We start from the raw sequence: 13,102 nt of genomic DNA, 5'->3' as shown, positions 1-13,102 counted from the left end.
TACAAAGTTTCTTTCGGGCCCCCTTCCCTTCTCCAATAATCCTCCTGTTTTTATCCACTACGGTTTTATATCATGTGCTTGAAGAATATTTTAACTATGTAGGCTCACAAAAAATGTAATTGCTGATCTTCATTATATGCAAACATTTTTTAAGATCCCAGGAAATTCCAGGGCCCCTCGGGTGCAAAGTACCCCCAGTACCCCACTCATAGGCCCTTGAATTTAACCTCCATATCGAAAAAACCTGAACACTTTCTTATGGTGTTAGTTCCAACACCATTCTCTCCCTTGATGAAAACATGGACGTTGTACAATACAATAGTGGTTGGATTGTTATCTGGTGGCGATCAAATAACAGTCGAGGTCATTGGGGTCGCCAACATCAAGGTAAAGACCACCTCAGAAAGATGTCGGTCATTTAGACGACTAGTAGGCACCGATGGATCCAACGTTATTTTAATAATTTGTTACTTTCAGCATTGATCATTTTCCCCTTGCACCACTTCTGGGTTATCTTGAGGTAAGGAAGGATTTGGAGGCCAAGTCCCTGGATTGGAATTAGGTAAGGGTAGTTGGTGTGACCGTTTTTACACAACACTTTCCCTAGACTTCAAGATGGCGAAATATTTTGCTCAGATTTTCAACTTCTTCAGATTTTAATGAAAACCTGGGTATAGATGTCATTTTACATGCTGATTAAGTATATCGAGTCAAATGACAGAATTTCGCATTATTAATGCCTTTGATAACTCCTAAGATTGATTATAATAAAATTTGTATGCTAATTACTCGACTAATTACACGTATTTTTGGGTTTTGACCACAGATTCGTATTCAGCATACCGAAAAGCATCTATCCTGAAATTCTCAAGAAAATCCATTTTATGCTCAGACTATCAACTTCAGATTTTAATGAAAATCTGGGTATAGGTGTTATTTTACATGGTGATTAAGGAGATTTCGATTCAAATGACAGAATTCGCATTATTAGTGTCTTTGATTACCCCTTAGATTAATTATAGTAAAATCAGTATGCTAATTACTCGACTAATTACACGAATTTTTTGGTTTTGACCAAAGATTCGTATTCAACATACGTAAAAGCATCTATCCTGAAATTCTCAAGAAAATTCATTTTTAGAAAAAAATCAAGAAAAATCCTAGATTTTCATCATCTTCAGATTTTAGTGAAAATCTGCGTATAGATGTCATTTTACATGCTGATTAAGGATTTCGAGTCAATTGTCAGCATTTCGCATTATTAATGCCTTTAATTACTCCTAAGATTAGTATGCTAATCACTCGACTAATTACAGGAATTTTTGGGTTTTGACCACAGATTCGTATGAGCATACCTAAAAGCATCTATCCTGAAATTCTCAAGAAAAATACTTTGCTCAGATTTTCAACTTCTTCAGACTTTAATGAAGATCTGCGTATAGATGTCATTATTCATTCTGATGAAGTATTTCCAGTCAAATGATAGAATTTCGCATTATTAATGCCTTTAATTACCTCTTGAATTAATTATAATAAAGTCAGTATGCTAATTACTCGCCTAATTACACGAATTTTTGGGTTTTGACCACAGATTCGAATTCAGCATACCTAAAAGCATCTCTCCTGGAATTCTCAAGAAAATCCATTTTTTGAAAAAAAAATCAAGAAAAATCTGGCAAAATATTTTGCTCAGATTTTCAACTTCTTCAGATTTTAATGAAAATCTGGGTATAGATGTTATTTTACATGCTGATTTAGAATTTAGAGAAAAATGAAAGCATTTTCCATTACTAATGCCTTTAATTACTCTTAAGATTGATTATAATAAAATTAGTATGGTAATTACTCGACAAATCGATTCGTATTCAGCTTACCGAAAAGCATCTATCCTGAAATTCTCAAGAAAATCTATTTTTTTTAAAAATCAAGAAAAATCCGAGGCTATAGCCATGAAAAATATTTTGCTCAGATTTTCAGCTCTTTCAGATTTTAATAAAAATCTGGGTATAGATGTTATTTTATATGCTGATTAAGGGTCTAGAGTTACATGACAGAATTTTGCATTATTGTCATCTTTACTTTCCCCTTAGATTAATTATACTAAAATCAGTATGCTAATTACTCGACTAATTACACGAATTTTTAGGTTTTGACCACAGATTCGTATTGAGCATACCTAAAAGCATCTATCCTGAAATTCTCAAGAAAATCCAATTTTCGAAAAAAAATCAAGAAAAATCCAAGGCAAAACAATAGCAAAATATTTTCCTCAGATTTTCAACTTCTTCAGATTTTACTGAAAATCTGCGTGTAAATGTTATTTTACATACTGATGAAGGATTTCGAGTCAAATGACAGAATTTCGCTTTATTAATGCCTTTAATTACCCCTTAGATTAATTATAATAAAATCAGTATGCTAATTACTCGACTAATCACACGAATTTTTGGGTTTTGACCACTGATTCGTATTCAGCATACCTAAAAGCATCTATCCTGAAATTCTCAAGAAAATCCATTTTTTGAAAAAAATCATGAAAAATATTTCGCTCAGATTTTCAACTTCTTTAGATTTTAATGAAAATCTGCGTATAGATGTCATTTTACATTCTGTTTAAGTATTTTCATTCAAATGATAGAATTTCGCATTATTAATGCCTTTAATTACCTCTTAGATTAATTCTTAGATTAATACTCGCCTAATTACACGAATTTTTAGGTTTTGACCACAGATTCGAATTCAGCACACCTAAAAGCATCTCTCCTGAATTTCTCAAGAAAGTCCATGTTTTGAAAAAAATCAAGAAAAATCCTAGGCTATAGCCTTGCAAAATATTTTGCTCAGATTTTCAACTTCTTCAGGTTTTAATGAAAATCTGCGTATAGATGCTATTTCCCTTGCTGATTAAGGATCTTTAGTCAAATGACAGCATTTCGCATTATCAATGCCTTTAATTACTCGTAAGATTAATTATAATAAAATTAGTATGCTAATTACTCGACTAATTACACTAATTTTTGGGTTATGACCAAAGATTTGTATTCAGCATACCTAAAAGCATCTATCCTGAAATTCTCGAGAAAATCCATTTTTTGAAAAAAAATCAAGAAAAATCCTATTTTGCTCAGATTTTCAACTTCTTCAGATTTTAATGAAAACCTTGGTATAGATGTCATTTTACGTGCTGATTAAGTATATCGAGTCAAAGGACAGAATTTCACATTATTAATGCCTTTGATTACCCCTTAGATTAATTATAGAATTAGTATGCTAATTACTCGACTAATTACATGAATTTTTGGGTTTTGAAGTCAGATTCGTATTGAGCATACCTAAAAGCATCTATCCTGAAATTCTCAAGAAAATCCATTTTTTGAAAAAAAATCAAGAAAAATCCGAGGCTATATATAGCCTTGCAAAATATTTTGCTTAGATTTTCAACGTCTTCAGATTTTAATGAAGATCTGCGTGTAGATGTTTTCATACATGCTGATTAAAGATTTCTAGTCAAATGACAGCATTTCGCATCATTAATGCCTTTAATTACTCCTAAGATTAATTATAATAAAATTAGTATGCTAATTACTCGACTAATTACACGTATTTTTGGGTTTTGACCATAGATTCGTATTCAGCATACCGAAAAGCATCTATCCTGAAATTCTTAAGAAAATCCATTTTATGCTCAGATTATCAGCTTCTTCAGATTTTACTGAAAATCTGGGTATAGGTGATATTTTACATGCTGATGAAAGATTTCGAGTCAAATGACAGAATTTCGCATTATTAATGCCTTTAATTACCCTTTAGATTAATTATAATAAAATCAGTATACTAATTACTCGACTACTTACACGAATTTTTAGGTTTTCACCACAGATTCGTATTCAGCATACATAAAAGCATCTCTCCTGAAATTCTCAAGAAAATCCATATTTTGAAAAAAAAATCAAGAAACATATTTTGCTCAGATCTTCAACTTCTTGAGATTTTGATGATAATCTGGGTATAGATGTCATTTTGCATACTTATTAAAGATTTCGAGTTAAATGACAGAATTTCGCATGAAATGCCTTTAATTACCCCTTAGATTAATTATAATAAAATCAGTATGCTAATTACTCGACTAATTACACGAATTTTTGGGTTTTGACCACAGATTCGTATTCAGCATACCTAAAAGCATCGATCCTGAAATCCTCAAAAAAATCCATTTTTTGAAAATAATCAAGAAAAATATAGCCTTGCAAAATATTTTGCTCAGATTTTCAACTTCTTCAGATTTTAATGAAAATCTGCGTATAGATGTTATTTTACATGCTGACTAAGAATTTTGAGTCAAATGTCAGCATTTCGCATGATTAATGCCTTTAATTACTCCTAAGATTAATTACAATAAATTTAGTATGCTAATCACTCGACTAATTACAGGAATTTTTGGGTTTTGGCCACAGATTCGTATTCACCATACCTAAAAGCATCTATCCTGAAATTCTCAAGAAAATCCATTTTTTGAAAAAATCATGAAAAATATTTAGCTCAGATTTTCAACTTCTTTAGATTTAAATGAAAATCTGCCTATAATGACCTCTTAGATTAATTATAATAAAATCAGTATGCTAATTACTCGCCTAATTACACGAATTTTTGGGTTTTGACCACAGATTCGAATTCAGCATACCTAAAAGCATCTCTCCTGAAGTTCTCAAGAAAATCCATTTTTTGAAAATAAATCAAGAAAAATCTTAGGCTATAGCCTTCCAAATATTTTGCTCAGGTTTTCAGCTTCTTCAGATTTTACTGAAAATCTGCGTATAGACGTTATTTTACATGCTGATTTAGGATTTCGAGTCAAATGAAAGCATTTCGCATTATTGATGCCTTTAATTACACTTAAGATTAATTATGATAAAATTAGTATGCTAATTACTCGAGTAATTAAACGAATTTTTAGGTTTTGACCAGATATTCGTATTCAGCATACCTAAAAGCATCTATCCTGAAATTCTCAAGCAAATCCATCTTTTGAAAAAAATCAAGAAAAATCCCAGGCTATAGCCATGCAAAATATTTTGCTCAGATTTTCAACTTCTTCAGATTTTAATGAAAATCTGCGTATAGATGTTATTTTATATGCTGATTAAGGACTTAGAGTTACATGACAGAATTTCGCATTATTATCGCCTTTAATTACCCCTTAGATTAATTATAACAAAATAAGTATGCTAATTACTCGACTAATTACTCGAATTTTTAGGTTTTGACCACAGATTCGTATTCAGCATACCTAAAAGCATCTATCCTGAAATTCTCAAGAAAATTCATTTTTTGAAAAAAATCAAGAAAAATATTTTGCTCAGATTTTCAACTTCTTTAGATTTTAATGAAAACCTGGGTATAGATGTCATTTTACATGCTGATTAAGTATTTCGAGTCAAATGACAGAATTTCGCATTATTAATGCCTTTAATTACCCCTTAGATTAATTATAATAAAATCAGTATGCTAATTACTCCAATAATTACACGTATTTTTGGGTTTTTAATTCAGATTCATATTGAGCATACCTAAAAGCATCTATCCTGGAATTCTCAAGAAAATCCATATTTTGAAAAAAATCAAGAAAAATCCCCTTGCAAAATATTTTGCTCAGATTTTTAACTTCTTCAGATTTTAATGATAATCTGGGTATAGATGTTACCTTATATGCTGATTAAGGATTTACAGTTACATGACAGAATTTCGCATTATTATCGCATTTAATTACCCCTTAGATTAATTATGATAAAATCGGTATGCTAATTTCTCGACTAATTACACGAAATTTTAGGTTTTGACCAGAGATTCGTATTCAGCATATCTAAAAGCGTCTACCTTGAAATTCTCAAGAAAATCCATTTTTGAAAAAAATCAAGAAAAATCCGAGGCTATAGCCATGCAAAATATTTTGCTCAGATTTTCAACTTCAGATTTTAATGAAAATTTGGGTATAGATGTTATTTTATGTGCTGATTAATGATTTAGAGTTACATGACAGAATTTCGCATTATTAATTCCTTTGATTACCCCTTAGATTAATTATAATAAAATCAGTATGCTAATTACTCAACTGATTACACGAATTTTTGGGTTTTGAAGTCAGATTCGTATTGAGCATACCTAAAAGTATCTATCATTAAATTCTCAAGAAAATCCATTTTTGAAAAAAATCAAGAAAAATCCAAAGCAAAATATTTTGCTCAGATTTTCAACTTCTTCAGATTTTACTGAAAATCTGCGCATAGATGTTATTTTACATGCTGATTAAGGATTTCTAGTCAAATGACAGTATTTCGTATTATTAATGCCTTTAATTACTCCTAAGATTAATTATCATAAAATTAGTATGCTAATTGCTCGAATAATTACACGAATTTTTGTGTTTTGACCAGATATTCGTATTCAGCATACCTAAAAGCATCTATCCTGAAATTCTGAAGAAAATCCATTTTTTGAACAGGGGACTGGGCCCTTTTTGGAATATCGTCACCTGGCCCCCTCTGTTCCTTCTGTTGGAAAATTAAAAAAAAAAAAAAACGAGAGGGAAGGATTTCCAGCCCCCCGCTCCCTCCCCTTTTAGTCGCCTTCTACGACACGCAGGGAATACGTGGGAAGTATTCTTAATCCCCTATCCCCATGGATATCAAAATTAATATTTGGTCTAATCTCAGTATTTGCAAAATGTCCTCCTTTACAGAAAAAATCTATGGATGCCGTATTTGAATAGAAGTAAAAGAAAAATATTTACTCAGCAAGAGATCACTCGACCTACCGTTGCCGAGTAGTCGGCAAAATAACCGCTGCGTAATTTTTCAGACTAAAAAAAAAATCTATTTCGCTTATATATGCAAAGTCTCATGCATTAAATCCTTCTCAAGCTATCTTTTAATTTTTTTTCCCCCTCGGCAGGAGCTGGACGGAGTGAGCATAGCTGATCTGTTGACTAATGGAACCCCTTCCTGAACCACGGGTCCTCCTCCACCACTGTGACCAAGCCATTCACGCCCTTAGACTTGTCCAAGGTGACGCACCCTCTAGTTTGTTCAGAGTAACACACTCTCTGGTTTGTTCGAGGTAACGCGGTCTCTGGTTCGAAGGTAACACTCTCTCTGGTTTGTTCAAGGAAAAAACTCCCGAATTCATTCAAGGTAGAACTCCCTTATTTTCTTTAAGGTAACACACTTCCTGATTTGTTCAAGGTAACACATTCTCTGGTTTGTTCAACGTAGCAAACCCTGTTCTTTTTTCAAGGTAACAAACCCTCTGATTTGTCCAAGCTAGTACGCTCTCTGATTTCTTCATGGTGACACCCTCTGATTTCTTCAAGGCAACGCACTTTCTGGTTTGTTCAAGGTAACACTGTGAGTTGTTTAGGGTAACACACCCTGTAATTTATTCAAAGTGGCACACTCTACTTTCTTAAGGTAACACCGTTTTATTTATTCAAGATAACTCACTTTAATTCATTCTGATTTGCTCAAGGTGGAGGACTCCCTGAATCATTCAAGGTAACACCCTTTGATTTGTTCACTGTGATTTATTCAAGGTAACACACTCATTTTTTTAAAGGTAGCAAAGTCACACTTGTTCAAGGTAACACATCCTCTACTTCGTTCAAGGCAACATCTCCGACTTGTTCAAGGTAACACACCCTCTAATCTGTTTACGCTAGCAGTCTCAGACTTGTTCAAGGTAACACACCCTCTGATTTGTTCAAGGTAATACCCTTATACTCGTTCAAGGTAATACCTTTAGGCTTGTTCAAGGTATTACCTTCAGACCTGTTCAAAATAAAACACCTTTAGACCTGACCAAGTCAGAAACGCACAGAACTGCAATATACAGAGAGGGTTTCAGCGAGAAATAATTGTTGTCCACTGGAATATAAGGATCATATATGCAGTATGAGCGTGTGCCCTTAGCATTATCTAGAACATCTGCAAAAGTTGTTCAAGATTTTATCGATTGGTGGTTGATTTGATTTGACACTGGGGGCGTAAATAACCGCGGCAGTCGATAGCCTAAATCCCAGATATACAAACGGCCCTTAGAACTAAAGATCTCTTATTTTTAATGGTGACATCTCCAGCTTTTTGTTTTGATTCACGTTTACAGTTCATCTAAATATGTTGAGAATACAACCCACCCGTGTCATCAGTCTGGTACTATGCTGATCCTCGATAACTTACAAGTATCTCGAGTATATGATATAATTCTGGTCTCCACATTATATCGAAGGCCAAGGCAGCTTTGAGAGAGTCTGGGAAAGGGGTCTTTTGGCTAGGATCAAAGCGTGGTATCTGCAACAACAGTAGATAAATACCGGGGCTGAAGTTGCAAGTCGTGTGAAGAAAAGTCAAAGGAAATGATGTAAAGTAAAGATTTCGTGGTGACGACTAAAAGTTTTAGAGTACTCAGATATTTTCGGTTTTAATACACCGTTCGAAGTCCACAGGAATCCTGTCCTAGCGAACGTAAGGCTAACCGCTCACAAGGCAGTCGAGTATTTAAGGATCTACGGTCCCTGACACCAGAACATTCTTGCCTCTTCCCCTGCCCTGGTAGGTCCCGCCAGGGATGGAAGCCATAAAAGGAATGATGTTTAATGAAGAGCTAGATCTCATTTTCAGGGCCCCCCTAAACGATCGGGCATTTGGCAATTTTTAGAAAACGGATCATCTCTGTCCACCCCCCCCCCCCCCCCCACACACACACACACACCAAAAAGAAATATATCTAAAGCTGGGATAATCTAAACAAAATCGGATTCTCTAGCATTCACGATCCTCCCCAAACTATTAAGCCCTGAAGTGTACCCCCATTGACCCACTGTTACAAAAAAAAAAAAAGTCTATATATCGATATAGAAAAGTATTTTCATATGAACGTGGGCCTTGGATATTAACACAGGTGTTACTAAAAACCTTTACCCACCTAGAACTGATTGGACGATTATTTTCAATCAGCTTGTCAACATGAAATAAAATAAAATAAATCATCAATCCTTTTACCATATAACCTCGTCATAGCACAGCAGGGTTATTGACCTGTTTTATTACCTGTTCGTACAATGTGTGAAAGCGTGGAAATATTCCTTAGCTATTTTCGTTCTCATACTATATATCATTATTATGTCTATGCTGTAATTCATCCGTTTTCTCTTCACGTTAATATTCCAAACTTAAATGGTTTATACAGTATTTCTTTTTTACCTTCCGTAGATGAGGCGGTGTACAAAATGCATCTGGCAGGCCATAAATGGCCTCCAGGAAGCACCCAGTGTGGCTGGGGCATCAGCAAGTTTTGTTCCTGTTACGGGGATACAATTGAAGACTATAGCCACCAGCCGATATTATTCAACCTGCTGCAAGACCCGTACGAGGACCACCCCATCACCCCTAATACCACTGTGTGAGTAAAGAATTTTGTGTACGACAGGTTACCCATCATTAGATACTTGTATATGGCACAGCGCCCTATTACATGATGTCCAGACATTGAAATAGAACCCCAGTTTGATATGTCAGCAAATCGAACTGTATCCCATTGTAAGACTAGCACCCCACCAGTTAGGCAACGCACTAGGAGCACATACGTATGTCTTTCATATTTAGGATTCTAACATATGCTGAGGAAGGTATCCAACGACGATCATAAAAGGTTCCTGAATTCCCAACTGCTTTATTTATGATGACTATAACATTCGCATATCTCGTCACAAACTTATACATGCTATTCCATCTTACTAAATTACTTATAACTTATAACTTACTTATAACTTTCAGATGGCCATTTATCTAGAAATCAGCAGTCAGTAATGATGTTTAAGATTCACATATGCTTAGAAAAATTACTAGTGTTCTTATTTTGTGTGTTGATTTATACTATATACTGTCTATACCTTAAACTGGGAGAAGACACGAGTGAACACGACTCGTATTTCGTCCTGTTTCTTTTATACATTAAGGAATATCATACATGAATCTCGAAGGTGATGATTAAAGCACTGATTCTTATGTGACAGGTACAAGCAAGTAACGGAGAAGCTGAAGCAGTTCCTGACGGAGTGGAGAGCCCGGGTGCCGTATCCTCCCTCACAGTTCAAGAGTGTAGCTGATACAGTATTGTTGCCTTGGATTCAGCCTTTCCAATGGTGGTAGTAACATTTGGAAAATATGGTTCATCCAACTGTTAATTATCGGTTTATTATTATTGATTAATCTTTTGATCAACATTGGAACGCTATCCTTGGGTCTATTAGACCCGACGCTTCTCGAAGTTCATTTGTGCTTCAGAGGTTCCGTATGTGTACGACCATGTGGTTCCCTCTACCTTCAGTTTTTGTTCAGACATCGACGAGGTTGGGTTTGTTACACTGTATTCCTATTCCTATGTTGTGTTTTATGGGGACTGGCTTCTATAGACCCATGAATAGTAATAGTGTGTGTGTTGGGGAGGAGGGGGAAGATAACCAAATAGTTATAAAATGCCGGCGAATCATGGAAAATACTCCGTCTGTCACCAGGAAGCCAGCGATCTGGACAATGTAGGCTTCTAAAACTGTCTTTCCATCAATAGTTTTTGTTATAATGAATTATTTCTTTTTGAATCAGAGTTTTTTTCAGTTATCACTTACATTTGTTTTCTTTATTCTTATATCTCAGTAAGGTAATGTAAAGTTTAAAGTTGATGTACTTTTTTTCATTAAAATTTCATTTAAGAATACTATTAATATTTTTCTCCCCCATAAAGTTTGTCCCAGGGACAGGGAAATCCTTCCTAACACGTGACGATAGTGGACTAGGCTTAACATGTTGGGGAATAGAAGCAGTACACTTCTGTTCCTGAATCAAACATCCTTCGGTGGTCTCAGATGAGGACGTTCGGTTATCATGAGTCAGAGCAGGTGTTATTTTCTGTGAATCCGAAGCGATAAGACTCATGAAACCTGTTTTGTGTCCCTGCTGAAAAGTTTGGTATCCAGTTCAGTGGAGGAATTTTTTTTTCTTTTTTTCTAATATTGTTAATGGAGTTAGGTTAAGAGGTTGCAAATAGGGTATGTTTGGTTTGGTAGTTTAAATGTGATAAAAAGAAATGGTGACTAGATATTATGCAAGACAAACCGATTCTTTCACAATTTTGAAAAATACTTCAGATCTCAAGTTCAGATGCCATGTTGAATACAAATAGATGGTTGTGGATTAGTTTTAGATCTCTTACGTGACATCTGTTGTTCTTAACTAGTAATCTCTTTTCGGACTGTCTGACAAGCGCTTCTCTCTCCGGACACAAGCAAGGCTTATGGTCGTGATGGCATCCATCCCCATGTACTGATTGTGCTTCTGAACTTTCATTTGTGCTTACTTGTCTGTTCCGTTTTTGTTTAAAAACCAAAATATATTCTTCAACTTTGAAACATGCGTTTGTACATCACATCCCTAAGAAGGATGACCTTTCTGACCCCTCTAACTGTCGTCCTGTTGCTTCGACATCTAGCATTTCCAAAGTCTTTGATTCCCTCCTCAACTCCCACGTACTTAGACTCTTGAATCTCACAGTCTTCTTTCTGTTCATCAGTATGGTTTCCATGAGGCGAGTTCCTCCGGTGATATTCTTTCCTGTCTTACTAATGTTTGGTCATCATCCCTGAAAGATATTCGGTAGTCTTTAGTTACCCTTGTCATATCCAAAGCTTTTGACACGGTATGGCATCAGGATCTCATCTCTAAGCTGCCCCTTCTTATCTAGCTTCCTCTCGGGCCAATCTATCCCCGTGGTTGTTGATAGATAAGCCTCCCCCGTTTCTCCCTCAAGATTCTAACATATCCATACACTTTTTCTCCTTTTTATCATCAACACTTTTTCTCCTTTTTATCATCAATTTCCTTTCTTCCACAAATAACCAAGTGCACTCATATGCTGATGACTCAACACTGCATTCATCCACATCCTCCCATTCTGCTCCTTGTTCACTCACTCAATCTGCATCTTGGCACAACTTCCTCAATAATCTCAGACTTGGACAGGATATCTCAGTGGAGTAGACGAAATCTAACTAATCTTAATGCCTCCAAGAACCAGTTTCTACCTATCTCTCAATCGAAAACTCCTTACAACTCTCGTCCCTCTTTTGACGGCTCTGTAATTCCACCTTTTGACTCAACGAACATACTTGTTATTACTGCAACGTCCACTCTTTCTTGGAAACCCTACATTACTGAAATTGCTAAGTCTACCACTAAGAAACTGGAATTCCAGTTTAGATGTAGAAATTTCTCTTCTCAACAGTTGCTCCGTTTATACAAAGAATTGATTCGTCCTTGTATGGAGTACTGCTCTCACATCTGGGATGGCTCTAACTTTGCATCCTTGGACAAATTTGCGTTGAAAACGGCTCGACTTGTAAGCTCTCCCAGGCTAACTTCAAAACTTGACCCTCTTGCCCTACGCCTCAGTATTGGTTCACTTTCCCTCTTCTATAGGTATTACTTTGGTTGCTCCCGAGAGGTGGCTGCTTGTGTGTTCCCACCACTAGCTTAGCTAGACCAAGCGATACTCGGCAAGCTGCTATGTCACATTACTGTGTGGCCGTCGGCAATTCAAAGGTGGGCCGTTTTGAAAACTGTCTCTTTCCCTGCATCTCGAAACTTTGGAATTGTCTACCCTCTCATGTCTTCCCAAATAACTATGACCTGACACGTTTTAAAAGTCTTTTTTTTTTCACTTCCTCCTTAATTGGTAAATACTTTCCCCTGGGGGAGCGACTGCCCTCATCGGCCCCTACCCCTACTCCATGGACATATGAGTCCCCTCCCACTGTGCATATTTATACCTATAAGGATCCTCCGACCACAACCTGATCTCCCTCGCTCTCAGCTGAGCACGTCCACACCCTCGGAACGTTAAATCTGTTACTCTGAGAGAGCTCAGTCACAGTCATCCTTGCACACTTACTGGACTGATTTTCCTTTTAAGACCAATACAGTCCTACTTCGCCTACAGGGTACGTGCTGTCCATAGAGCAGAAGTTGGTTTGGTTGGCATGGAGTCCTACATACCTTCT

General features: G+C 35.8%; 1 protein-coding gene across 1 annotated transcript in view; it reads left to right on the top strand.

The window, feature by feature from the left end:
• Positions 1-10,796, top strand: part of LOC139750215 (arylsulfatase H-like) — a 36,557-nt gene extending 25,761 nt beyond the window's left edge. Inside the window, 4 exon segments of the mRNA XM_071664696.1 lie at positions 6,949-6,998; positions 7,000-7,061; positions 9,261-9,450; positions 10,064-10,796. Of these exon segments, the coding sequence (XP_071520797.1) occupies positions 6,949-6,998; positions 7,000-7,061; positions 9,261-9,450; positions 10,064-10,199 (438 nt within the window). The 3' untranslated portion in view covers positions 10,200-10,796.
• The last annotated feature ends 2,306 nt before the right edge of the window (positions 10,797-13,102 follow it).

Source organism: Panulirus ornatus, chromosome 1, assembly GCF_036320965.1.
Source record: "Panulirus ornatus isolate Po-2019 chromosome 1, ASM3632096v1, whole genome shotgun sequence".
Lineage (NCBI taxonomy): Eukaryota > Metazoa > Arthropoda > Malacostraca > Decapoda > Palinuridae > Panulirus > Panulirus ornatus.
This window is presented reverse-complemented; position numbering and strand designations above follow the sequence as displayed.